The sequence below is a fragment of the Pelecanus crispus genome, chromosome 7 (assembly GCF_030463565.1).
Source record: "Pelecanus crispus isolate bPelCri1 chromosome 7, bPelCri1.pri, whole genome shotgun sequence".
Lineage (NCBI taxonomy): Eukaryota > Metazoa > Chordata > Aves > Pelecaniformes > Pelecanidae > Pelecanus > Pelecanus crispus.
In genome coordinates, this window is record NC_134649.1 from 28,306,824 (window position 1) to 28,334,489 (window position 27,666).

Genomic DNA, 27,666 nt, shown 5'->3' on the forward strand with positions numbered 1-27,666 from the left:
GACACACAGATTAGGAGGAGTTAAGTTTTCATGGAGATTTTGTGGCAATTTCCATCAACTTGGCGTGCAGTTCACATCAACCGGATCTAAAAGGGGGGTGAAGTGATCGCCCCATGTCTCTGCCCAGTGGTCCTGTGCCCTCTCCTGGCCTGCGCTGATGCCTTGGAGTTGGTTCAGGAAGACGATTCAAAGATAGCCTGCATGCTCAAAAAACTACTTCTTTTGTCAGCCTGTCCAGTCATCTGGCTCATTTTCTGCAGCTACCGTTAGGTGATCGCTGGGCCCAAAGTTGTTGGAGGATGGAGAGGGACTCCCAACTGGGGGGGGGGGGTGCAGCAGCCCCCTCACCTACTGCAGTACAGCTGGGCTCTGTGGCGCTCCAAATTAGACTAACGAACTTGGGGCACCCCGCGGCTGCTGCGCCTCTGTGCTATCCCCTGGGCCGGGACTCGTGGCTGGATCAGGGGTGGTTGGGGACGTGGAGTTGCAACGAAGAAGCCGTGAGTGGCTGAATTCTACCGTGGCCCCATTTCTGTGGCAATTCCTACCAAATGCAAGGCCTGTGACCGGCGGGGTGGTTACTGGACATAAAGCTCTGTGTGTGTGTGTGTGTGTGTGTGACCCTGACCTGCCCCTGCGGAGGGATCAAAGGACAGGCACTCGCGTTACTGAAGCCAAATGAACTCCTCTGAGGCGTAGCTGAGGCTCTGCCGCAGCGCTCCGCGTCCCTGCCGCTGCCCCTCGTGCTGGGGCACCGCCCGCCGGGCGGGGCGGGGCGGGGCGGAGAGAGGCGCGGCCCCGCGGGGGATGACGGGAAGAGGCGCGCGGGCGCCGCGCGGTCACGTGCCCCGGCGCTCGCGCCGCCGTCAGCGTCGCGCGCGGCGGGCAGGCGAGGCGGCGGCCATGAGCGGCCTCTTGCTGCGCGCCCTGCGCGCTGCTCTCCCGGTCACCGCCACCCTCCCCGCCGTCCGCCGCCTGCGCACCGCCGCGCCGCGGCCCGCCTTCGCCAAGGAGCTCTTCCTGGGGACGGTGCGGAAGGTGAGGGTCGCGCCCCGCCCCGCCGCGCCGCGCCGCCTGGGGCCCAGCGGGGCGGGGGTCCCATGTCGGGCTCCCGTGGCCGGCGGGGCGGGTCGCGGCTGTGGGGCCACCCGGGCGGCGGCGGTGCGCGCTGTGCGCCCGTGCTGGGGGCTCCGGGCCGCTTGCTAAGCGAGTAGCGGCGCCGGGGCCGGCTGCGGCCGCGCCGCGTTGCGGGGAAGCGCGGGTGAGGGAGCGCCGGGGGACGGGGGCTGCCCCCGCTTCCTCGCCGGCAGCGGGGTGCTGAGCCCTGCTTCGGCCTCGCACCTGCTGCCCGTTACCGGCTGTAGCGAGTGGAGAGGAGGAGGAGGAGGAGGCGGCGTCGCTGCGCAGTGCGCTGAACGCGAGTCGAGCCGCAGCTGCCGCTCCCTGCTGCCGCCCAGGCCCGCCCGCTCTCGCGTGTCCGGCTGGCCTCTCAGCTGAAGCTCGGCTGAACAAGTGCATCTGTTCACCCCTGTGTGCGCAAAAGCCACGATGTAATTTTGAGCGCTCAAGGACAGCCACTGTCTGGAGGACTGCTTCAAACCACAGTCACCTGTTTGTGTAAGCTTAGCAGATTCCCTACAGAAGCACACGTGTCTGTTTACATTGGGCTCTGGGCATTGAACAGCTGCATTCCATAAAACTTACATCAGTTTGTCCTCTGTTTACTTCAGGGAACATGACTTTATGCAAAGTTTTGCTTGCAATATTTTATAGGAAAGATGGAAGTTCTTGTTGTGTCTTGAGATGCCACTGGACAAAGAAGTTACAAATTTGAGATGTAACACTGTATTAAAGCAGTACTTGTTAATCCAGGGTTTGGCGTATGCATCAGTCAGAGATTACAGGGTTAAATAAATTGAAAGAAAGAATAACTCGAATGCACTGAAATGAGTTGAACAGTAAAGTCTCCCAAAACAGACTTTGTCAAGTAAAGTGTTATGACAGCTAGCAGTCAAGACTGTATCACATGAAACTGCTGCTCATGTATGCCTTTTTTTTTTTTCCCCTCTCAAATTTCAATACAAGAGTTTTCTAAAGAAGTATAGCATTTAATAGATCCTGAATTTTTGGAGCTAACATGATTCTTCAGACTATTATGAATGGTTTTGTTTGGGCAGAGGTAGACTCTTCTATTTAATAGGGGACAGGTGATAAAAAATAGAAGTGTGTTTCTCATGTAGTCTTTCATTTCTTGTGTTAGGTGCTTGGATTTTTTTTTTTTATTTGTTCAAGCCTGTCAGGTCATACTGCTTCCAGTTTATGACCAAAATACCAGGGTGACGATAACAAGCAGTATGGAACTCTTTAACCTTTGTACTCATGACATTAAACAGGTGGAATGTGCTGCGTGTTTCCAAGGGACAGCATTATGGACTGAGCTTTGAAAACATTACAACACTAAATTGATTCTGAGACAAATTAAAATTAACTTTTTTTTTTAATCCCAAAATGCAAATGCATTGACAGAATTTATGGTTGGGGAAGGATTTTTGCATCCTCATAATTCTTAAAATCTCTTTATTTCTCCCTAATGTTTCTGTTTTTCAGGTAATAACCTTCTGATTTGGTTTTGGTATGTAGCAAAGTGTAGTCCTGTGTGTTGCATCAGATAAGGCTGTTTCTAAATATTTTCCATATTCTTAATTTTCCCAGTTTTTTAGAGTCTAGTATTTGAAAGGCATATGTTCTTGAATTTTTGTTTCAATTGCATGCTTTAACAAAAAAAAAATATGCCTTGTATTTTAGGAAGAAGTTTTCCCTTATCCAGAAATTAGCAATGAAGAACTAGAGGAGATCAACCAGTTTGTAGGACCTGTAGAAAAATTCTTCAATGAAGAAGGTATAGTTATTAGTTTCTTATTGGTGCGAGTGATTTAGTGATTACAAAGTAATTTAATTATGGTAGTGTAATAAGATTATTATACTTTATTTAAGTTATCTTATGCATTTGGTGCCAGTAATATAGTGCTGCTGATTCTGTAGGCATGTTCATTTATGGCTTATGTATATGGAGTATTTGGATGCTGATGAGAAGTAAATCTTCAAACAGAAAAAAATAAATAGAAAAAAACAGGAAGTAAAAGAATTCTGGGATAGAGGTGGGATTGAAAATTGATTTTAGCTTAGTTGAATAATGCTATTTACCACTTCATATATTGTGAATTTTTTCTGAAACTTTTTAACTGTCTTACTGTACTAAAACAGGGTTTAGCAAAATTCAGCAGAGATAGTCATAAATGATGACTCTTTGAGAAGCTATGAAAAATCAAAAGCATTTATGTTTTTTCAGCATTAGAGTAGTGATTCTATTTGGGAAAAGTCATATTAGCCATATGCATTCCAGATAGGGTTGCAGAGTGTTTCTTCTGTTACTGGTGCAATAGATAAGCCAATTCTAGAACAATTGTAGAGAATTGTTTTTTACAGACAGCAATTTCTGAGATGGTTAAACAGTATCATCTCAGATTTCCTGCTGACAGAGATACTAGGTCTGGATTGCCAAACACCGCAGGAGTTTGAAAAAGCCTGTGATTATCACAGATAACAATTTATGACATCCAGGTAATTTTAATGATGAAATTGTAATATGCAGATTACATTTTTTAATTCCTTGCTCTGTTGGGGAACATCATTTATAGAGTAAAAAAACCTTCCTATTCAAGGGAGGAACAGAAGTGTCAAATTATAGAGTCTTAATTGAAGGTGGAAGTTGCTTGTCTGTCTTTGAATTCACAGCTATTTCTGTTCAGTTATTCAGGGTAATTTAAGGGTGTGGTAAAAATAGGTTAGGAGAGCAGTCTTAAACAGTTAGAAACCTGATGTGATTGGCACTGGGTAAGAAGATTCGTCTCAGCAGAGTCCTTGTGAAGTGTGACAGGGTCCAAACACAGCAGATAGGTCTGTATGGGCCTATGTCTATATGGGAGTTGGGGCTCTTCAGCCTGGAGAAGAGAACACGGTGGGGAGACCTTATTGCGACCTGTCAGTACTTAAAGGGGGCCTACAGGAAAGATGGGGACAATCTTTTTAGCAAGGCCTGTTGTGACAGGACAAGGAGTAATGGTTTTAAACTAAAGGAGGATAGATTTAGACTGGATATAAGGAAGAATTTTTTTACAATGAGGGTGGTGAAGCACTGAACAGGTTGCCCAGAGAGGTGAGGCCACATCCCTAGAAACGTTCCATAATGGAGGAAGAGGTAAAAAAAATACCTTTCTCTCTCCAGAACAGCTGATGGCATACCACAGATATGTATCTCATGCTATGTAGCTAAAAAATTACTGTGGGGAACAAAAAGTCTTTTTTAAATTGAGTTTTCTTTCTGAATAACTTCTCTTAGAAGCACATCAGAATGTTTAGTTGCCTCCCCCTTTTAAGTTTCATACAGGAAGCTATGGTGTCATTTAAGTTTCTTTAGGAAAGCACTGTTGCTTTTGCAAGGGTTATTTCTTTTTGCATACTTTTTGGAAGGATGGCTGGGTTCATTTTGCTGCGGCTTACAGCCTTCCTGAGCCGCTTAATACAATTCTTGTTTATTTTCACTGTCACAGTACAGAACAGCTCTTGTAATCCATCAGAAATTTGAATAACTCATAAGAACAAGATTTTTGTAATTAACTCATTTATCTACCCTTTTTTTTTTTTTTTAAGCATGACCTAGACATAGTTCAGATGGAAAATTCTGGAAATACTTTGCTTATTCCAGTTGTGGAATCTGCTAACATGCACAAGCACAATCTGTACACAGAGAAATATTTGAGAAAATGAAATAAAAACTGTATTTATCCTACTCACAAGTCCTTTTCCTGTAGATGTTGTGACTTTACTGCTGTAATCAGTATTCTTAGACCCCTTCTGGTTGGTTCTGTATTTTGACTTTGATGGTGTAATAAGGTGGGCTACTTAAATGGAGCATTGTTCTCTAGAGACAGAATTAGGACTTCCCGCTGCAATGTTTATGACTTACTTGTGTGGTCATCATCAAAAGGCTAGAAAATCATTGTTTTTTACTTGTCAGGAAGGAGAACCGGTTGGGGTGGCAGGTGGCGGCAAGGAGCCCCCAACCAACTGCATTATTTATTAATCTTAAAGGAGCCGGTTTAGGGTTTGAGACTTTTCCAACCGCAAGGGGAGGAAGGCAAACAGGACAGTCAATAAGATCAGACTGAAGCTAGAAAGAGTAATTCTTGTGAAGTGAAGGATGAGGAGTACGTCTGTATCTGGTGCAACAAGGACTATGTCTTTTCTAAAGATGCTTCAGAAGACTAGAGGAAAACTACAGCAGAGAGGGATGTGATGCTCCAGCAGCCCCTTTTTCTGTCAGTTACTTCAGCTCTTCAGGTCTGGGCTCTCAGGCTGATAGTTAGGTTAGAGATCATACTGCTGCTAACTCACTGCACGCCATGACCTTGGCGCTCATTTGAGAATGCTACAGTCTCAGAGATTTTTTCTGCACTATGAAACACAGTTTTAAATTACAAAACCTTCTGTATTTGTAGTGGATTCTAAGAAGATTGATCAAGATGCAAAAATCCCACCTGAAACTTTAAAAGGACTGAAGGATCTGGGTCTCTTTGGCATGCAGATTCCAGAAGAATATGGTGAGTAAAGGATCGCAAAAGGATAACCCAGTAGTCTATATTAAGTAATGTATTTTTGGGTTTTGCAAAACGTGTCTGTACTATCCTATGTGTAGTCCTTTGACTTGGATGTTGAAATTAGGAGCTGAGTCTTCCTCCCTGGTTAATAAAGAGATGCAGGCACCAAGAATGTCTGTTGGCTGTGTAGGGAGCTCTGCATACTCTTACCCTGGGTGCCTAAGTTAGATAACTAATTTAAAATGGTGTAAATTCCTCTTGGCGTAGTGTTTTCGTTTATATTCTTTTTTTGGATGGAGTAGCTTGACATTCTGTGGGACTTGCAGTTCTTGCTGGTGGTTCCTAAAATTATACTGGGTCCAAACTACAGTGTATCATGGAACTGATCTATCAAAGCTGTCACCTGTCACTGGTAGATAGGAATGTGTTTGACTTTACAGAAGTGTAGAAGTATAATGTCTTTATTAAAAATGTAGCTTTTGTATAAAATCTTTCCTATGCAATACTGAACAAAAAGTTTATGTTTAGGACATTATAGTGCCAGTTGAGATCAGAGGCATTAGTTCCTCAGTGGATTAACCCTTAAACTTGCAAAGGAATTGTCAAGAAAATGTTAATGTTATTCTTATGCATAAAATAAAAATTGGGATTGAAATTAATATTTTACATTAAATTTTATAAAGAAATGAGGTCATTGCATCATCTGTTTTGTATTGTAAAAGAAGGAGACTTCAAAGAGAACAACTCAGATGAAGACAAAACTGTGTTTGCCTGCAGAAGATAGTTTGGGGGGAAGATACCTAATTTTTGAAGAGAAGAGTGTGAAACATCTTTTTTTAGTGATTACAATAATACTGTATAAGGCTGGAGACATGCTTCAGTATTTACTTGGTGTTAAAGTAATACCCTATTTTAGTAGCATTTTTTGTTCACCTTTTTGCTTATTGTATTAGGCAACGTAACTAGTGTTGCTGTGCTGCACCAATTTCAGTTCTTTAAAGAAAGTGTTTCTACACATTCATTCAAGTATATTGGACAACTTGCATGTACTGTAACGTGATCTCTGTTGATTAATTAATTGTTAATTAATGCTTTTGAAATGCATTAGAAATGGTATTAAATGTTTTTCATGGGTATTCAGAACTAGGCAGGGTTATGTGAGAGTAAGATAGAAAAGAGGTTTGCACGCTCTTTCAAGTTTTTCCTTTCAGGATAGTGTCTGGGAGGAGAAAGATCTGGACAGAGCACCTTAACCCAGATGGGGGGAGAGAGGTATTTAGGAGTTAAGAAATATATTGGAAGAAGACAGGAGGTTAGTGTCCACTGAAAGGAGGTGTTGGAAGCAGAGAACAAAGGACAGAACTCAAAGCAGAGCAATAGGAAGCATCATGACATTGAAAGTGTAACTTACTATTGATTAACTAGAAATAAATTTCCCACTCTGTTAATTTTTTTGAAGAGTCTGAAAGGCAATGTAGTTGACTTAGAAGTCATATTTTCATTTAATGTTATTATTGTTTTGATCTTGTATTGGTTTGAAGTTTGTGAAATAATACTCCCTAAGCTTCCAGTTTGTAGAAGGCTGCAATCCATTCAGCATGCTTGAAGAAAATCATAGTCTTCTTGTCTTGTAAACATGTACGCTGGATAAAATCCAAAAGATGGAAAGCAATCACCTTACTATAAGAAAGCTACTTTTTTCTGTACCATAAATAATATGCTTCTAACAAGGTTATTTCCCATTTTCTGTTGCTTAAAACTGCTGTATTTTTGTTGGTGGTGCTTGTCATATTTTAAAACCCTTCAATTGCATGTATTCAGTGCTTTGTTCATTGCATGATATTTTTCATAATGGTTTGTAATAGTGGCATATTTGCTAGAAGCATTAAAGTACAGAACATTAAGGGGAAAAATGAAGCTTATGTAAATCATGGAATAATGGTGTTCTTTAGCATTGGCATCGCTGGAATTACTGTGCACGTCATCAGTAGTCTCCAAGCTGAATCCTGAACCTGGCACCTCTTAGGGGAAAAGAAGTAAGACTGTGTATAGATAGGAGTGGGAGTTTTAATTCATGTAAGTATGCTCTGAAGGAGAAGCATGTAAAGGGGCAGTGATGGTATCAGGGAGACTTGTTCTTGCATTTATTCGGTGTACATAAAATGGTAGGACTGTTGAGACATCTGCTGAAATAAGGTGTTCATTATCCTGACTTACACCACTGTCCCAAGTAGAAAATTATTAACCTGGACAAAAGATTATGTTGATTAGATAAAGTTATTTATTCAGCAGTAATACATAAAATACTCCTAAATTACAGGGAGTGGGACTTCTAGTCCTGACAATATAAAATTCTTGAACATTAGACTCATACAGATGCAGCTTTGATTTAACCTACTTCTGTTCTTTTCAAGCTCCTTACAAATAGTCTTTGTATTTGCAGCAGCAGATCACAAATTCCTCCAAAAAGGGTGTGCTGGTGTCGAGTTTGGTTCTTGATACATTCACATTTGTAGATTAAAGATGTTTTTGAAGTGTTGTATTTTATCCTTCTTTAATACCGTTTTGGAAGTCTACTTGGGACCTGTTTTGTGTCAGTTGTGTTGTCTAGGTCATTTTGTGCCCCGTTTGCAGTGAAGCTGGGGACACCTGGCTGTCTTTGTGTATCGGTACCAGCCCAGCCCTGTCCTGAGACTTGTGCAGCACCGCTCCCTCTGCTGCTTGGTCTGCAGCTGGTCAGCTGTAAAGCTGCATATGGGTTAATTGTCTGGCTTTGTAAGGTAGTATGGAAATGTCACCAAAAAAACTCATTTTTATCCTGTAAGCACAGAAATTCAGACGAAAGCAGTTTTTATACTGAATCTTTTACCATTTTCATATACAGAGTGTTTTAAACAAGTTTGTTTTCTACTATTTGATGGATTGTGCTGTATTTTCTCTGTGTGCATGCATGCTTGAGCACAAACACATCTGTTTTCTGAATAGCACTAAATTCAACAACTCATGCCTATTAAAAAAGTTAGTTTCAAAATGCATTCTTCTGGCACAACTGCAGCAATGTGGTACTTATTTGTGGACATGTTACATCCAATCTATACTGAGACGCTCCCCAGTTAAGTGTTATATTCTTGATGTTTCTGTACTTGACAGGGATTTGGGGGGGGGAGGGGCAAGTTAAATTGTAAGGTATGTACTTAGAATAAAACATAGTATTTGTTCCAGGTGGTCTTGGTCTATCAAATACCATGTATGCACGTTTGGGAGAAATCACTTCTTTAGATGGATCTATCGCAGTTACTCTGGCAGCTCATCAAGCTATTGGGCTTAAGGTAATGCCTTCCTTTTATGTCAAGTAGTTCTACACAACTTGCATAGAAAAGGTGAGGTGAAGTTTGTTTAAATGTGGAGTGCAGGTATAACAAGAATTACCGGTGAAGCATAAATCAGGTGGAACTTTCTGATGTCAGGTTGTTCGTGTTCCTAGCACCCTCTGCCAGTGGCTCAGGATAAGATGTAGTATAAAGACTGAATATGAAGTATACAAGAAAATTATTAGTTCAGGAAACACTGAGATAATAATTCTTAGAAAAAATACCTTAAATGATCCCAAGTTTTTTGCATTGAGCAAACTTGATAAAAGCTAGAATAAATATTGAAATAAATGAAATATCAGGGGGACTAAAGTTATGGGGAGGTGGGACAGCCATGCAGAGAACTCAGAAGGATGCAACTTTTTCTAGCTGAATACGGCTGCATATTAGGGAGCTTAGAGAAGAAAACTTACCCGAGATCAATGTGCTATAGCAAGCATGTGAATTTTAAACTTGTTTTCTGTATAATATAGCCTTAGGTATCTACCTTTTAGTGCATTTTATGGTGGATGCATGGTAGTAGTCTGAAGCTTGAAATAGGAGTAAGTTCATTATAATAAGAAAAAATTCTTCATGGAATTGAGCAGACAGTGCTAATTAAAACTGTGTATTTATTTCTAACCTTACTTAAAATGTTGCCATCTGTAGAACAGGGATAGTGAGCTGAGCTGATTCATAAAGCAGTCTGATGAGAAGTGTAGCGTAAGACACAACTACTGCTACTCTCCTGCTGTGGCCAGTTTGGGTCAGTTGGGATTAATCCTAGTTTTCTTGAGTAACTGTAGCTGTTTAACCATTGATTATTTAGCTTTATCATGTATTTTTATATTTTGTTTTTCCTTCATAAGAAACCTGCTGTAAAAAAATAAATACAATAGAGATCATTAAAATAAGTGCACTCTCACAAAAAGTTGTTGAATGCCTATGTAATGAAATAATTTGGAACCTAAGTAAATCATGTGTTCTGTTCTCTGATTAGGAGCTTTGAAAATTGCTGCTTTTTGGGTTATTAAAATAAAATTTAGTGATAGTAATGAAGGTATGACAAATGATAAAGGAAGGACTATCTTAGTGCCTTTCAGAGCAACAATTAAGTCTTCACTTAAGCAAAAATATGGTGAAACTTACCCGAGAAGGCAGACTTAACAATAAGCCATTTCCTATTTGCTCTGGAACAACTGTGTGATGATAACCGAAGTAATTTAATGTCTGATAAATAATAAAGTCCATTGTTTATTAAACCGTCTCTTGTTATGCCATAAAATTGGCAAATTAAGCTTCCTGAACTTGGCGAAGCTTGTCAGCTTCATTTCTTTTTACACAGGTTGATGCTGAAAAGTTTTCTGTTAATTTTTTATTTAGGGAATCCTTATTGCTGGCACTGATGAACAGAAAGCAAAGTACCTGCCTAGACTGGCATCTGGGGAGCACATTGCAGCTTTTTGTCTCACTGAACCTGGAAGGTACTGGTTTTGTAATCATAAAAGCTTCAGAAAGCACTGGAACACCTAAATGACTTTTTTTATTATTTTCCTCTTCATTACAGTGGTTGTTTGGCTAATATATTAAATCTCTTATTATTTGGTGCCTATGGCTTCAGTATATAGCTAATTTTAAAAAAAAAAAAAAAAAAAGGTACACTTCAAATCATGTAGTTAATCTTTCCCCAATGTGCTGCTTGTGGTAGTTTCCATGAAATCACTAACTGTTGTTGTTCCCATTCCAGGATTCATCCACTTAAATTTCTGGCATTACTGAATATGAATTGAAAGGACACTTTGTGCTATGTTAGAAATAATGTGCTGTGACAGTTCTAGGATGCTTTCAGTTCTTTTGCAAAATTACAAAAACCTGTATTGAAGGAGCTACCAAAAATAATAGGAAGAAATTTTGGTCTTTCCTTAGAGTTTACAAAAAGGCATCTTTGTAGCAGTAACTTCATTTCAAAGATGAAGTTATATTTATTATGTTTATTTGTTGACTGTTGCTAATGTTGCAAATTCTGTTAATGCAGAAGAGGTACAGTTTTCTTAAAAACATATGGGCAGATGGTTTACTATGTGATCGTTAAGGAAAGTGATTGAAGGCCTGAGACCAGTTGAATGTTTGAAGTTGAATCTTGCTTGTCCGTACAAAACTGTAGTTTGAAACTGTCTCTTCTGAATTCTTGTCTGCTAGAATGACTTGGAACGAGCATTTGATTTACGTGCTAATTTTCATGTTGCTGTGATGTAGATACCTCCCAACCATCAGTGATGGTTTTTATTCAAGAGCCCTAAGCCAGTTTTTGACCCTCTAAAAGCTATCCCACTTGCAGGTAAAAGTTAAACTAGCACAGATATTTTAACAAAGTGATCCATGAAAGGGACTTGGAAGTAACACACAGGAAAAAAACACAAGGGCTAACCGTGTTCTGAAATTCTTCTAACATCTTTATTTAGCCCAGTATTATTTAAAAAGATAGCTAGTCTTGGTAACTTCAGTCGTCTTGGAGACCTTAGTTCTAGTGCACAGAAGTAATCATTTTTAGAACTGAATTTTAGAAATCTAACCCTGTTAAAATACCAGCTGAGATCTGACTGTTCCAAGAACTTAACAACTGTCTTCAGCCGAAAGCCCAAAGTGAGCCATTGTGGCATTTTAATTTGTGGAAGAGGAAACTTCTTTCAAGGGGGCAATTGTATGCTTCTTGTTACATTATGTAATAAGGTGGTGATTCATGAACTTTTAATCACAGAACGTAAGCTTTTGATTGCTTTGTTGTAATCTGTTGTAATCAGAAAAATCTGATTTTGCGCCTGTAGAAAGTACTTGATGTGCCCTGGTGCTCATTGATACTGTCACATACTTATTTTTCATTTCTGTTGAGCCTTTTTTCACTTAGGATATAAAACCAGGGTATGAATTTTTGAGGAACAACTTAGACATTTTAAACTTGATTGTGTATGTTCACATAGTTCAATGTGTAGCTCAAAAAGGTTGCTTACATGGCATTGCAAACGTCTTGGTCAGGTCATAAGATTAATAGCGTACATGTTAATCAGCAGAAATGTCCCCTCAGGTAACTTAAGTAGAAGTAGATTTCTTTAGAGCTGTTGAATGTAGTAAGTTTCCGTGTTAGTTAAGAATTAACATTCATATACTAGTATTTAATACAGCTGTAAACTTTTTAAAGGATGGGAAGAGTAAAAAAGATGTAGTTTTGTTTTTTCTAGTGTGCTGGTTTCTTTAAGCTTTAATAACTTGTTTGGCTTTTAGTGGAAGTGATGCTGCGTCCATCCAGACAAGAGCAACCCTCAGCGAAGATGGGAAGTACTTCTTATTAAACGGCTCCAAGGTATCTACTCAAGAGACTGGAAATACGACAGGGTTTTGTCACAAGCTTATAGAAAGCATCTTTGTCTTTTGCAGCATTACAGTCAGTCAGTTTTGCTAATTAAGAGGCTAGCTTGGCAGCTGCATCAGAATTTTGAGATTTCCAAGCTACTGAAGAATGACCATGTCAAAAGAACAACCCATGTTGGTTTAGGGCCAAAAAGAATAGAAAAGCACGCTGTTCAGGGAGTAACCTTCGCTAAACTCTGGGTAAGAAAGGTAGGAAAAGCCACTCGAGTTCCTTCTTGGTGTTCAGCTTCAGGGAGGGTTAGTTAGTTAGCCCCCTCTGTGACAGCATAGGCAAAAAGAAACCTAAAACCATGTTTTCCCCTCTCTTTATTCTTCATGCCAGATTCTGTAGGTATTTTTGAAAGAAAACTTGACTGAATTGGAAATAGGGCTGCTTGGAACATTTCTGCTAAAAGAAACAATGGCAGAATACAGTCTTGAAGAAATGTAGAGGTATATTAGATTCAATGATATTTGATACATTGCAGACTTGATCTGTAGTTGTTGATATATTTGTGGTGTGAAGAGACCTAGCTTGTGGAAGAGGCCGTACATATGTGGCCTGATTCAGAGACTTTCTCATCAGAGTTGAGATTATTTTGGGGAAAGTGGGTCGACAGTCCGTATTACCCTTGTATCCCTCACGTGGCATAAGTAGCAGGATATACAAGCTTTTGTGAAAATGCACCATGGATTTTAATTTAATTCAAATCAAATCTATATTACAACCTATTTTTATAGTTGCTCTAAACTTACCGTTCTGTGGTCAACTTTCCTTGGAAATTTGTTCGCAAGACGCAAAACTAATAGCAGAAGACTCATTAGAATTTTAAGGGAAGAAGCAATTTTTCACCACTCTGTTCTTTGCTGGTCTGTTATGAAACACGTAGAAACAGTGCTCACAAAATCAGAACAAATATATTTCTTATACGTCTTTTGTCTCTCAAAACAGGTTTGGATATCAAACGGTGGCCTTGCTAATATTTTCACAGTATTTGCTAGGACAGAGGTTGTTGATAAAGATGGACAACTAAAAGACAAAATTACTGCTTTCATCGTAGAGCGAGATTTTGGTGGAGTCACCCATGGGAAACCTGAGGATAAGTTAGGCATTCGAGGATCCAATAGTAAGAATCACTTAAAATTGTTAACAGAAATGGTTTTAATATTTTAATGTTTTAATTTGTTTAGAACATCTGAATTCAGAGGCAAGTCAATATCTATTCCGTATAACAGTATAAGTTTCATGTTTCTTTACCTAGCTTTTCCTATGAGTCCTTCCTAATGCAGGGTCTGAAATAAGAAGTCCACATTGTATAATTCTTTTCTGCACATGTGAAGCTTCCCTAACTATGCAGTGAAAGAAACTACTTGGAAGATTCAGTAACCAAGTAGCTTTAATCTAGAAATAAGTTTTCATAGGCTCTTCTTAAGCTTACTGGTGATTATAGTTTTTCACCATCTATCATTTGGACATGACTGCTATATCAGTTCTTTAAAATAGAGGCAGAACTATAGTTCTCTGCTCATACAATGTACATTAATTATATTTTGAATATTTTACATTAGTATTGATGTCAACTACAGTCTTTTTGCAAATCCTAACTTTTTTGGCAAAGCGTATGTAATTCTGTCGTAAACAGTGCATTAGGAAAACTACTTCTTGTTATAAAAAGAGTCAGTTATGTTCCTAAATGTCTTTTAAATATTTCTATGTAATAATTCAACAGCTGTTAACTCTCTGTTTCAGCTTGCGAAGTACATTTTGAAAACACAAAAGTGCCTATAGAGAATGTAATTGGAGAAGTAGGAGGAGGATTTAAGGTAAGCATTAAAAATAGCTACTGATGATTTTTAAAAGCCTGAAGGAGACTTTTGTGGGTTTTTTTTCTTTACTGAAGTTTCCTTATTGGTAATATGAACATTGCCAAACGGAAGAATACCAGAGGACAGACTTCTCGTTTCCCTTACGTGCTTTGTATTAATTGGTTTCACTGGCACAGTGCATGAGTGTGCCGTAATCTCAGGTTTGCATGTATTTCTTCTCAATAAAGTTACAGAGCTTGTTCCACTATTTGTTTGTCTTTTTATTGTTTTTCATGGTATACTGTTCCCTTCAGAAAAGGGAGCAACTTTTTCAACAGAACTGAATTGAATCAGGGAAATGTCTTCTGCTGTTTTCTACAGCTACAATTGTGGACTATGTAGAAAGGGAAAGAAAGCAACGAGTATAACAGGAAATGGTTCAAGGAAAGTCCAGATCCTATCCCAGGTCCCATGGTTGTCCAGCATTAGATTATAGCACAAGAAAATAATGGGAGGAGTACATTGAAAGGCTGCCTCTGGTGTCGGCTTCTCTTCATTGCATGAGAGAAGTGTGACGCCAATAAAGACAATGCCGGTCACTTTGCTGTTGTAACCCTTTTCCAACAGTCTGATGTGTGGATTTGCAAAACTGATCTTAATGATCCTTCTCAGTTTTCTTACTGCTTCTGTAGGAGTCAAGCCCAGACCTAAATGCTAAATAAAACAATTTTCTTTAATGTAGTAAACATATAAAAAGATGATTTTTATGGTTTCTTCTTCAGATAATTATCACAAATTAAAATGCAGGAACAATGACTTCTTGCTAAATTTTTTAACAGTCTTTGAACTGTCACCCATGTTTCTCTTGTTAAGAAACAATACTACTAGATTTCAAAATCTGATTTTGTACATTATTGATCTGTATTTCATTTCTACACCTTTCATTATTCCCTTCTCTTGTGTGTTGCTGAAAGGTATCTGAAGCAGGAAAGCATTGATTGCAGGTCAGCTGCAGAGAAGATTTTTATTTTTGGCTGTTGTGTACACACATCAAATAATACTCTGGTTTTCTTCTTCATCTGTTTTATAAACTTCAGCAGTGTTGTCTAGTTTGAACGTTGTTTGTCTAGTTGCAGATAAATACCTTTTTGTCTACATTTTACTTTAATGTGGTTTGAATAGGAGATTCCAGGTCACTGGATCATCAGTATCTGAAGACTATATCAGATATGAAATTGGATGTAGTAGGTCACCTTAAAAGCCTAGTCTTGAAGCTTTATTGCTGGGATGCTGAATGCTGTACTGACCCATGCGAGGGCAGGTGTCGCAAGACAGGAGGTGTATTCCAGTGGCAAATGAAATCCAGGAAAGCACTAAAACATGAAGCAAGATAGCAGTAACCATTGTGGCCTAAGGAGAAGTTTTGTGGCAACATTTGTATCTAAAAAACATTCATTTTCTTCACAGGTTGCCATGAATATCCTAAACAGTGGAAGGTTTAGCATGGGCAGTGCATCTGCTGGAATGATTAAAAAATTGATAGGTGGGTGAAATTAGGTGTTCTGGATTGCTGGATGCCATGCAAAAAAACCCCTGATCTGCATAACGTATATAATGCAGTTAATTCACAATAGTAACACAAGTCTTGATCATAACAACATGTCTATATTGTCAGTCATAACATGCTTTGACTTGTTTAAAACACTAAAATAATTCTTACTTACAATTTTTATTAAAATGCTAAAGTTTTTTCCATTCATATAGTGGAAAGTTATTGCTTCTGTAGATTTTTTCTGAGGTAAAATATTCTTACTGAGAGAATAACTTATATATTATTGCTTTTAGAAGGTATAATCTCCCTTAAAACTTCCAACTTGAATAACTGGCTTGAGGCTTAAAATTGGTTTCTACCAGTAGTCACCCAAAACAGTAACAGAAATCCCTCTAAAGTAATGAATTAGCACTAAAACGTGTCTTCTCTAAGAGTACAGGTTCACACTTCAGGTTCTTGTTTAAAAGTCTTTGGCACAGTGTTCCCAGACTTGATCAACACCATCATTCTGAGGGTGTTTTTCACAAGCTACTGCTTCTGAAGCAGCAAGGGGTTTACTATGTGTAGGCTGCAGTGTCAGAATCAGTCAATAGAAAGATGCTGTCAGCAGGAATAGTCTGTCACAGTTACGGTTCTGCTATTTTGAGATTGACTTTTTTTTTTTTTTTTGAAAGAAATGACAGCAGAGTATGCTTGTACCCGGAAACAATTCAATAAGAAACTGAGCGAATTTGGATTAATTCAGGTAATAAAAAATGGAAAAACTAAATCTGTGCTTTGTATTGACTAAATGCAAGGACATAGATTATGTTGGGGTTCTTTTGGCTGTACTGGTTTGAAGAAATGGCTAGAGGTATTAAATTTCTGTGAGCTTAGTGCAGACATCTGTACACTGATCTTTTACATGTCTAGAATGATAAATGTAATGAATAGAGGGGTGGGTTTTTTCAGATTTTTCATGATTGTTTTGCAGTACTACTTATTAATTAGTATTTGATAATATGTTAAACATATGAAAATGCAGTTGTGTTCTTAAGTTTCAGGCTTGACTGTGGGATTTTGCATCTGAATTATTGTATGATTCCTCACATTACTGTTTGACAGGAGAAGTTTTGTTTTATGGCTGTGAAAGCATATGTAATGGAGAGTATGGCTTACCTCACTGCAGGAATGATGGACAGGCCAGGGTTTCCAGACTGCTCCGTGGAGGCAGCCATGGTCAAGGTAATTAATTTTATTGAAAGACTTGCCTACAGCTTTAAGCTAGTGAAGACTAACAGCTAACTGCCCCTCGCTTTTCAGTCTACATTCCAGATTGCTGAGAGGCTCAGGGATTACATTTAGACACGATACAAAAAACCTCAGCTAGATTAAAAAAATAGACGTTACTATTTTCTCTTATTTCCCATGTGACAGTGATTACCTCAGATTCAGGCTTTTGTCACCATATGAATTAAAAACTGCATACAACAGGTTTGGAATACCATGATCCTCTTGAATTCTGTTTTTATGTGGCCTCACACGGTACCAAGAGTAAAAAGGCAATCCTTTATAATCCCAACTGCTGTCCTGGCTTTAACTCAGAATTGGTTGCAAAATACATGCTGAGAGATGAGGGGATTGAGTGCGCCCTCAGTAAGTTTGCAGACGACACCAAACTGGGTGGGAGTATCGATCTGCTGGAGGGTAGGATGGCCCTGCAGAGGGACCTGGACAGGCTGGACCGATGGGCCGAGGCCAACTGGATGAGGTTCAACAAGGCCAAGTGCCGGGTCCTGCACTTTGGTCACAACAACCCCATGCAACGCTACAGGCTTGGGGAAGAGTGGCTGGAAAGCTGCCTGGCAGAAAAGGACCTGGGGGTGTTGGTTGACAGCCAGCTGAACATGAGCCAGCAGTGTGCCCAGGTGGCCAAGAAGGCCAACAGCATCCTGGCTTGTATCAGGAATAGTGTGGCCAGCAGGAGCAGGGAGGTGATTGTCCCCCTGTACTCAGCACTGGTGAGGCTACACCTGGAATATTGTGTCCAATTTTGGGCCCCCCGATACAAGAAAGACATTGAGGTGCTGGAGCGTGTCCAGAGAAGGGCAACAAAGCTGGTGAAGGGTCTGGAGCACAGGTCTTATGAGGAGTGGCTGAGGGAACTGGGCTTGTTTAGCCTGGAGAAGAGGAGGCTGAGGGGAGACCTTATCGCTCTCTACAACTACCTGAAAGGAGGTTGTAGTGAGATGGGTGTTGGTCTCTTCTCCTAAGTAGTTGCTCTTTAGAATCATTTAGGTTGGAAAAGACCTTTAAGATCATCCAGTCCAACCGTTAACCTACACTACCAAGTCTACTCTAAGCCAATCAAGGGTAGACTAGACTAAACCATGTCCTGAAGTGCCACATCTATCTGTTTTTTGAACACTTCCAGGGATGGGGACTCCACCACTTCTCTGGGCAGCCTGTTCCAATTCTTGACCACCCTTTCTGTAAAGAAATTTTTCCTAATTTCCAACCTAAACCTCCCCTGGCGCAGCTTAAGCCCATTAAGCCCATTAGTTAGCGATAGGACGAGAGGAAATGGGCTCAAGCTGCGCCAGGGGAGGTTTAGATTGGATATTAGTAAAAAATTTCTTCACGGAAAGGGTAGTCAAGCATTGGAACAGGCTGCCCAGAAAGGTGGTGGAGTCACCATCCCTGGAAGTGTTCAAAAAACGGGTAGACGTGGCATTCTGGGACATGGTTTAGTGGGCATGGTAGTGTTGGGTTGGTGGTTGGACTGATGATCTTGGAGATCCTTTCCAACCTTAATGATTCCTAGTGTTTACTTTCATTGTAAATAATCCAGCCACCAAGCCAGGAAAGATGAAATTGCTACTCTACCCTTAATTGGTTTAGTGATGGACTTGCTAATGTTAGGTTAATGGTTGGACTGGATGATCTTAAAGGTCTTTTCCAACCTAGACGATGATTCTCTGATTCTACTGGAGTTATCACTAGGTAAGGCATGTCTGCAGTGTGAGGCTGGGTGCTCGCAGATTTTCAGCCCCCGTTGATGGTCCCTCATGGTGTGGTCAGTTCAAAAGAACTCGTGTTCCACGTTCCAGTGAATCTGGGCAGACGTAAAGGGCTGCAACGCACCAGCTACAGCTGTTCTTTCGGTTTGTGGCTCTGACTCTCCCAGGAATATTTCCTTATAGAGATGTTTTTGTGGATTGCAAGGAAACCATTTAATTTTGACCGAAGTATACACCCTGAGCCATAAGGGTACTATTTCAGGCAAGCTTTAAACAGGACTGTTGTAACAGCAGTACAAAATACTACAGCAGTGTCACGTAGATATAATAACGGAGCAAAGTATTCTGTATTTACTGTGTAGCATGGTGATTAAAATACTGTTCAACGGCAGGTGTTCAGTTCTGAAGGTGCATGGGCTTGCGTAAGTGAAGCACTGCAAATTCTTGGAGGCCTTGGCTATATGAAAGATTACCCCTACGAACGCTATCTCAGAGATAGTAGGATACTTCTGATTTTTGAGGCAAGTATGAATATACTGTTTTTACTGTAAACTGTAATTCACATTCTAACATTCTGTAAACCTGAGCTGAAACCCAAGTATTCAGTTGAACAGGCCTTCATTCATTTAGTTGCAAAGTCTGTAATAGTTAGACTGAAGAACTAATCTTGTTTGCTTTGGAGATATGGATAGTACTTTCCTATAATAAGATATGATGGGTTTTATAGACTAACCACAAAGTGTGAGTTACAGTAGGAACTGGCACCAGCCTTTGCCTCTGGAAAGAGCAAACTGGTAATATATATACAGGGTAGTATATATACTGTGTTTTTTGTATACATATATATATATAAACACACACACTGGTAGTGTATATACAGTTTCTTCTTAAATAATTAGAAACTTCTGGATGTTTTTAACGCAGCTGTTTTAAATACAGTCATGAGAAAAAACAGTCCCAGTTCATGGCTTGGGATTGTTGTTGTTTTGAACAGACTAAAGGATTCTAAATTAGCATAAAAGCTTAAAACTATTTTAGTTGACAAAAGTAACTCATCAGTTTATGTTCAGTAAATAGCTGGAATTGCTTATGCTAACTCATGAAATCAGAATACTATGTCTGCCTAAGCAAGAGCCTTATGAGAATGAAGTTGGCCATCTTGCTTTGTATCGAGCATATTTTGAAACCTTTTTGCTGCTTTTATTCTCATGTATCTGTACTGATATAAGTGATAGGGTTTGGTAAGAGGTATGGGCAAAATTTTAAACAGATTTCTCTAATAGGATTTTCTGGGGGTTTTGTGGCTAAGTTGCTCTGTTGGTGCCTAGGCTTGAGTAACCTTTCCTCTTCTGTGCTTCTCATAAGTGAAGTAGGGAAACTCACAAAAGATTAATTTAGAAATTAATTTAACTTGTTGATGTGCATTTCTTTTTAAAAAAAAAAAAAAAAGTGTAAGAAATGTTGGCTGTGAAACGTATTCTGTTTCCAAGCTGGATTATCAGTGACCATTCATCTGTACATCTGAGTCAGACTTCCAGACTTGATTTTTCTTGATGGACCATTTAGAAAATGATCATTTACTTCCTGGTGTCAGGACAGCAAAGACCTCAACTGCAAATTAATGCAAGCAAGAATTTTCAAACTGCAGTTCATTGCATAGCAGTCACCTAGCTGCTCTTGCAAATATGTGTGTGTTCATGTCATGTAAGCAGGAAGAGTCAATTCCAGTATCGATGAAAGAGAAAAAACAGCCAACCTGTAAGGTCATCCTCCTACATCCTGTGGGGTTTGATGTTGATGAATCTGACAGACCTTCTGAATAGTAAAATCAAAACCAGATGTAAGGGAGCACTTTCTAGACTGGTTGAAGCAGAGAAGACCTTTCACATTGGACAGGTTATAGGAAGTCTTGTTTAAAAAGCCAAACACCACACCACTGGAATTCCTGTAATTCAGTTAATTTTTCTCGCTGATCCCAACAGTTATAGAAAGTTACTCTTCTGCTAAAACAAGGAAGTTGTGCTTACCTTGTTGCTTATCTTAGCCTCTTATAAGAGGCCTGGCAGGCAGATCGGATGAATGCAGTTTGCTGCAGCCAAGGACAGAATTCTTGCTGTCCAGGGTCTGTTTCTGTTGTCCAACAACAGTAGGTAGGCTGTGCTGTGTATGTGCCCCACCAAAACTTCCTGCTTAGTCTTAATAACAGATTAATACTTTTTCTTGGAACTGTAGCCTCTTTGTCACTTGGCCTGTCACTGGGTCATTACAGTTTTGACACTGGTCTAATACTCAGCGTGCTTTTCATCTGTGACCAGCCTTCTGTGTTTTAATCTTTATTCTTCAGCCACCTATATTGAAACAATCAGTCATGTTAATGGATTCCCAGACATCAAATTGTACAGTGTCATCTTAATTTCTTGGCCTGCATTTGCTTTCCAAACAGGCATATTGAGCAGTTTTACCACTGTTTAAATGCTCCTTTACTGGAAGAAATGCAGAACTTCTTTTTTACTCAGAATGCATTTAGTCTGGTTTCTTTTTTCATTGTGATACATATGTATGTTTAATAAAGAGAGGCTCAACTTCTCCACAGCTAAATGAAATCAGAATTTATAATTGAGATAAAGCAAAAGATAGCAAACATTTATGGGTGGATGAAGAGTAATCTCTTAATATTAGAATAATAGAAAGGGAAGACTGGCAAAACAGACCTGCTTGGAAAACATCCATTAATATTGTAAACTTTATAGTTAACTAAAGAACCTGTCTTCAAAATTATACATATACTTAAAAAAAAAAGTTAATTAATAGAGTGTTTAGTCTTTGTTGCTTGCTTCCAGTATCTCTGACCCTCTGCAGCCAGATGTCCTCTACCTCCCCAGCTTCTGTTACCACTTCCGGCAAACTCAGCTGGGAGTGCAGTTTCTGGCATAAGTGTGTTTTCCTTACAAGTGATGATCATCTTTTGTCTTATGTAGAGCTCTCAAAAGAATTTTATCTTATGAGTCCAAATGCACTTTAGAACATTTCAAAGAAGAGCACAGCACATAAGTTACTTGGACATTAAAAGCAGTTTTAGAAAAAAAAAGGTATAGAAAATGGTAGCACAGCATATCTAGATTTTTTAAATACTAAAAATACTTTGTACTTGATAGTGACTTCACTTTATATTATGTTTTTTACAGGGAACAAATGAAATTCTGCGAATGTATATTGCTTTGACGGGTATGCAGTATGCAGGCAAAATCTTGACTGACAAAATTAAGTATGTTCTTATTTATTGCTAATAGTTTTTAATAAACTAAACAGAATCTAGTAACTGTTTAACTATAGATAAGAGGGGAAACCATAGGGAAAAAAATGCAGTATTTCTAAATGTATTACCTTGTGTAAAAGGCAGTTCAATGTTATAGGGGTCGTCTTTTTTTTTATTAGTTTTTATTTTTAATTGGATATTTTATGTATTTAGGAATCTTGGACTTATTTTCTCTTACCTTATAATTCCAGCTTGTGTAAAATTCTTTCTTAAAAGACTAGTAATTAAAATTTTATAACTTAAGATTTTATAACAAAGTTTTATTGGTAAGACAGCTGTATCATACATACTGAGTACATATACTGGTCTCTGGAATTTATTGTGACTATTTTTGAGAGGAACTGAATATGAACCATGTTGTATACTTTTAAGGCCGTATAATTGTTCTCCAGACTTCATAGTAAAATGGATCAAAAGACTTGATGATTCATAGACAAACTGCACGTGTTTTGGTAAAGCACTTACAATTTCAAATGGTTATCTGAACCTCCTGAACCTTCCCTTGCAAACCAGGAAATGGCCATTAACAGCTGTTTACCCAACATTTTAGAGAAATCAAGAAAGGAAATGTGGGAGTGGCACTGGGGGAGTTTCTAAGGAAATTACGGGACATGATGGGCAGAAAAGTGGATTATGGGCTAGTTGGTGATCGTGGAGTGGTGCATCCCAGCCTCCAGGTAAGGGGAAGGGGGACACAGTGCTGTTTGATCAGATCCAGATGCTGGTCTTTTGTATTTGATTCCCTTCACTGCTTGTCACAACTTGATATCCTGTTCACGCAAAACAAAGTGTGTGCTTAGGAACAGTGAGATTTACAAATTTAAGCACATGTTTATACCATTTCAGGGGTAAGGACTTAGTTACAGATATTATATGAGTACACGTCAAGGTAAAATGAAGACTGCTTTAAGTCTGTATTTATACCAAATCCAGGTTTATATCCATTTTAGTAATTTATATAAATTGAGCCTTCACAGTATTAAAGTCTTTGTAATGGTCTGTTGCTGCCCTTCATAATAAGCTCAGTTACAAAACACAGTATTTTTTCCTGTTTAATAGTAACACAGTTTTGGGTAAGAATTTCTGTGAACTATATATACATACTTGCTTAATGACTTAGTAAATTTTTATGACCAAAGATGGATGTTCTGTTAATAGAAAAAAGATAAGGTATGTTTTTCCTATGATGTTTTGTTAGTGATTTGCAAAACTGTAACAAAATTATTTTTAATGTTCTGTCAGTATACCTGTCCTCCAGGTCAGGTATTTCACGCACACAGGTAAGAGGATTTGCTAATACTGTTCCATTCACGTAGGGAAGCTTAACAACGTGGCACCTCCTTCGGGTAAATGAGCTGTGTTCTGCAGTGCCACCAGAGTACGTGGGTGGATTGTTTTAACTACAGCAATTCTGACCTAGCTGACACGCTAGATTTGAATTTCCTTTAAATAGTTGCAAACCCACTTACTTGCATTCATATTACAAGAATCAGCAGCGTGAACTAGTTGCGTTTATGAATTAATAAAAGCCAAATATGACACTGGAAATTTTCTTCCTACTTAATACCAGAATTTGAGACTTGGTGAATTCACACAGTAGTTGCAGATAATCTTGATTTTCAGGGTTTTCATAACCTGCAGCACTTAGGTAAGAATTAGGTTTGCTGTGCAGAACTAAATGTTGCATAAGAATTTTTCGAACTATTATTTGCATAAGCATGAAGACTATACTGAAAAGTTACCAAAGTAAAATTTACAAAACTGCAATGCATATTTTGTAGAGAAAGAATAGTGCCTGTCTGGCTTTCAGCAGCAAATTCATTGAATGTTAAAAAAAATAGTGCTTGCCAAGAGAAAAATCTAGTATTAATGGGGCTTCAGGATACCAGGGCTGCATCTAAACAGCGATTTTTCCCCTTGGAAAAGAATCAACATTTTATAATCCCATTCCTTTCAGGTAAATAGGGAAACGTCTCCTTTTTAGCTGCGAAGAAAAAGATGTAAAATGGTGAAAGATCATCTTAAAAGGGAATTCTGGTCAGTGACTAGAAGTTGATAATAAACACTACATTTAGCAGAAAATTGAAATGTCATTTTCTTAGAGAGGGAAACTTTGTTCTTGTGGTGGGACACAGATCTGGAGGCTTACATCGTTATCTTCTTCAGCAGAATTGCCTGTTGGTTGTTCAACTTAATGTACGTTGTTCCTTCATTTTGATCACTCAGAATTGATTCCAGACCTCTTAACAGTGTTCTGCTAAACTTCAGTCTTGGCTAATTAAAAAAGGAAAACTAGTTTTGTGCTGTAGTTGAGAATTCCAATTTGTGTCTTGGCTACTAAACCCATCAGAAGTCCTGGCCTCCTGCAGCCAGACCACAGAGGCCCAAGACTGCGTGGGCAGAGCAACTACTTCCTCATGCAGAAGGTGCTGTCGCCCAAGATTTTGGTGTCTTGGCTGGGCAGCACCGGAGTAGCTCATACTTCCCCACAGGTGCTTCCCTATAATATGCTGATTGTTTAGCCAAGTGTCCTGTTTCAAGCGGGCAGGGGTGTGCTTGTTTTATCCCTTAGACAACTACTTAAATTGTTGTATTTTCTGTTTTGTTTTGTAGGGAAGTGGCCAGAAGCTTGAAGAAAACATTTATTATTTTGGAACTACAGTGACAGGCCTCCTAAGTAGGTTTGGCAAGGTAACTATTATTTTTTCTGTTATCTTTGTTATTGAATAGTTTATCCTCAACCAAATTGGCCTCACTGGAATATAGAGTAGCCTCTGTGTATGGCAAGAGCCAGGACTTCCTTTACACATGTTTCCATTGAATATGAGAAAATACACTGAAATTCTATACTAGATGTAATGGACAACTTTTGTTTAAAAAAAACCAAAAACAAAAACAAAAAAACAGCTATCTTGGTGAATTAGTTGTTTCCTTCTGCCTCTGTAAGCACAAATCCTGCCTGCTCCAGTGACTATCTTAAGTACTTTGCTGTGAGCAGTCACTGGAACACATTTCCCTCTTCCCAAATGAAGAGCTGTACCAGCAGTTTTTTAGTTTATGCTATTCATCCATATTGTAGAGCAAACAAATATATAATTATACCATGCAAAGTGCTGTAGTTAAAATAGGAGAGAGTGAACTTAGAATATCCTGGATTTTCGATTTTGTGACAGATAATCTGATATCTTCTGAGAATGCTTATCAGACTAGGCCCTGCCACAGTCCACCATAACTAATACATCTTTTGAACAGACTTAATGTATTTGGGACTTGAATTTCAGCGGTTTTGGCATTTGCTGACATGATTTCAAGACACAGCAATTTTACTGTTGGCTGCAGCCAGAAAGACTGCTAAAAGGTGGAACATAGTTAATCCAAAACTTAGTAGTTTAAACATAGAAAAGGCAGAGCATAGTTAATCCAAAACTTTCTGACTTAGGGTAGAAATTCTGTGTAACAATTTATCTGTCTATACTAAATAAGTGTGAACCTAAATACAAAGTATGAAAAAAATGTTTGGTTAAAGTTTTAAATTGATGAACTACAAGCTAATAATCATTTTTACTCTTCTAGACAATAGTGGATGAGCAGTTGGTTCTGAAGAGAGTGGCAGATATAGTTATTAATTTATATGCAATGACAGCAGTGATTTCCAGAGCTAGCCGGTCTATCAGCATTGGGCTAAGAAACCACGATCATGAAGTAAGTGTACTTTAGTATCAGTCATACCCACTTAATGCCTGCACTCCTTGGATCACATAGTTTAACAATCAGTATTTATTACCATTCTGCATCACTTAAGTGTTTTGTAATAAAGAGGCACTATCCAGCCTCAGACTTCTTCAAATGTTCCAGCCTGTCTGTGTTTTACAAGGCTCTAACCAGATGCTTTTGTCTTGATGAGCCAACTTTTCCCCTCAACTCTGAAATGTGCATGAACATGATGCTGTCATAAAAGAGTGCTCTAAACCAGCAGGCATTGCATGCTAATGTCTCAGACTTTGCAAAACCTCAATGACAAATAGCTTTCATTGCACTTAAAAGTACACTCTACATTAGAATTTATATCTATCACAGCAAACTCTTCAATAAAACTGACCATGCACCAGAATGTTTCTAAACTGATTGGTGCAACAGTGCAGTAACTGCACCAACTGCCTCTCAGGTGCTCTGAACATACAATTTGCATGGTATCAAAGTATTTAAAATATTTACACATACATACACATTTATGAATGAATTACAAATTTGCGTGTTTTTACACCTGCTGATACCATGCAGTTCTTCCCAAACTCTTTCCATAGAATCATTAGTAAATAGCGACATATAATAACAACAATATTTTGTCAATAAATTTATTGACAGTAAAGTGAGAGTTTGACACACAGGTGGTTGTATAATAGCTCATTTAAAGTTTCACGGTAACAGTTACGCTACAGGACAAGTAAATTTGCTACAGTTAAGTTAGACAAATCCAAATTGATTAAGCTTTGTCTTCACTGTCCTTGAGACTTCAGATTTTGTGTGTGTAAGCACTTTCTGGATTTATTACCAAAAATGTCTTCTAGTCAGTTTTGAGTGAAGGGGTCATCCCAACTCTGACACTCAGTAGCTGTGGGGAAAAACTAACAACTAAGTTTGCAACATACATGACGAGCTTGCCAGGCTCCATTATCAAGAGACAAAACTAGACTTTCAGAAATTTAAATTACTGTATTTTTACTATGTTGTTTTGTTTATGAAATTTATTTACCAGTTTTTAACTGAGTTTTACTATTTTCTCAGGTGCTTCTTACAAATATCTTCTGCACAGAAGCATATTTCAAGAATAATTATGCCATGGCTCAATTACAAAAATGTAAGTTCTATAAAATAAAATAATTTTTATATTCTTGTGGCTTTCACAGACTCCAAACAAAAGTAGGTGGTTTTGATGTGACCAGCCGAATTATTTTGCTCTGCCTTTAATTAGGATGAAGAACAGAACTGGTGCCAGTTGAACATAAAGAATCTCTTCATTTACTAGATAAAACAAACTGCAGTGATTCTTTTCTTTCCAGACTCTGGGGAGGAACATAACTGTCAGTAGCAAATACTCCTGTAAAGAAGTATTAGATAACCAAACAGGTCAAATACCTGATTGTTAAATACTGACCAATTAGGCGTTTGGTCTGTGAAACTCAGTCTGCAATAATCAGTCTTTTTTAGAATATAATGTTAAATTATTTCTTGGCACTGAAGTTGAGACACTTGCATTTGTATTCTAAAATCCTTTTTGGATGAAATTTAGAAAAGCTATTTACGGTACTTCAGTTAACTTTCCTTCTGTTTCTCTGCAGATGCAGATGAAAATCTAGATGACTGTATTAAAAAAGCTGCAAAGCAGGTCCTGGAAAAGAGAGCCTATACCTGTTCTCATCCACTGGACAGGACATTCTAATTACTTCCCTGACAGCAAATACTGATGAATGTAATTTTCTGCAGTTAAAGTATTTGACACCTTAAAAATAACTATTTCATGAGTTTACCAAATGTAACTAGCTGTAACTGTGTAAAATAAAACTTCTAAACACAACTTCAT

At 38.8% G+C, this 27,666-nt stretch overlaps 1 protein-coding gene across 2 annotated transcripts; it reads left to right on the plus strand.

Annotated features, from left to right (window-relative positions):
* The first annotated feature begins 972 nt into the window (after positions 1-972).
* ACAD9 (acyl-CoA dehydrogenase family member 9) lies at positions 973-27,666 on the plus strand. Of its 2 annotated transcripts, XM_075713715.1 has the most exons (18): positions 973-1,038; positions 2,806-2,899; positions 5,559-5,660; positions 8,880-8,986; positions 10,391-10,491; positions 12,287-12,365; positions 13,365-13,539; positions 14,163-14,236; positions 15,686-15,761; positions 16,445-16,515; positions 16,875-16,994; positions 19,162-19,290; positions 21,955-22,034; positions 22,636-22,762; positions 24,699-24,776; positions 25,659-25,787; positions 26,871-26,943; positions 27,425-27,666. In XM_075713715.1, exons 3-18 carry the CDS (start codon positions 5,639-5,641, stop codon positions 27,523-27,525), a joined length of 1,542 nt encoding a protein of 513 aa, XP_075569830.1. In that variant the 5' UTR covers positions 973-1,038; positions 2,806-2,899; positions 5,559-5,638; the 3' UTR covers positions 27,526-27,666. The 2 variants fall into 2 exon arrangements, with proteins under 2 accessions (XP_075569830.1, XP_075569831.1); XM_075713716.1 differs by lacking the exons at positions 973-1,038; positions 2,806-2,899; positions 19,162-19,290 and having other exon boundaries at positions 5,601-5,660.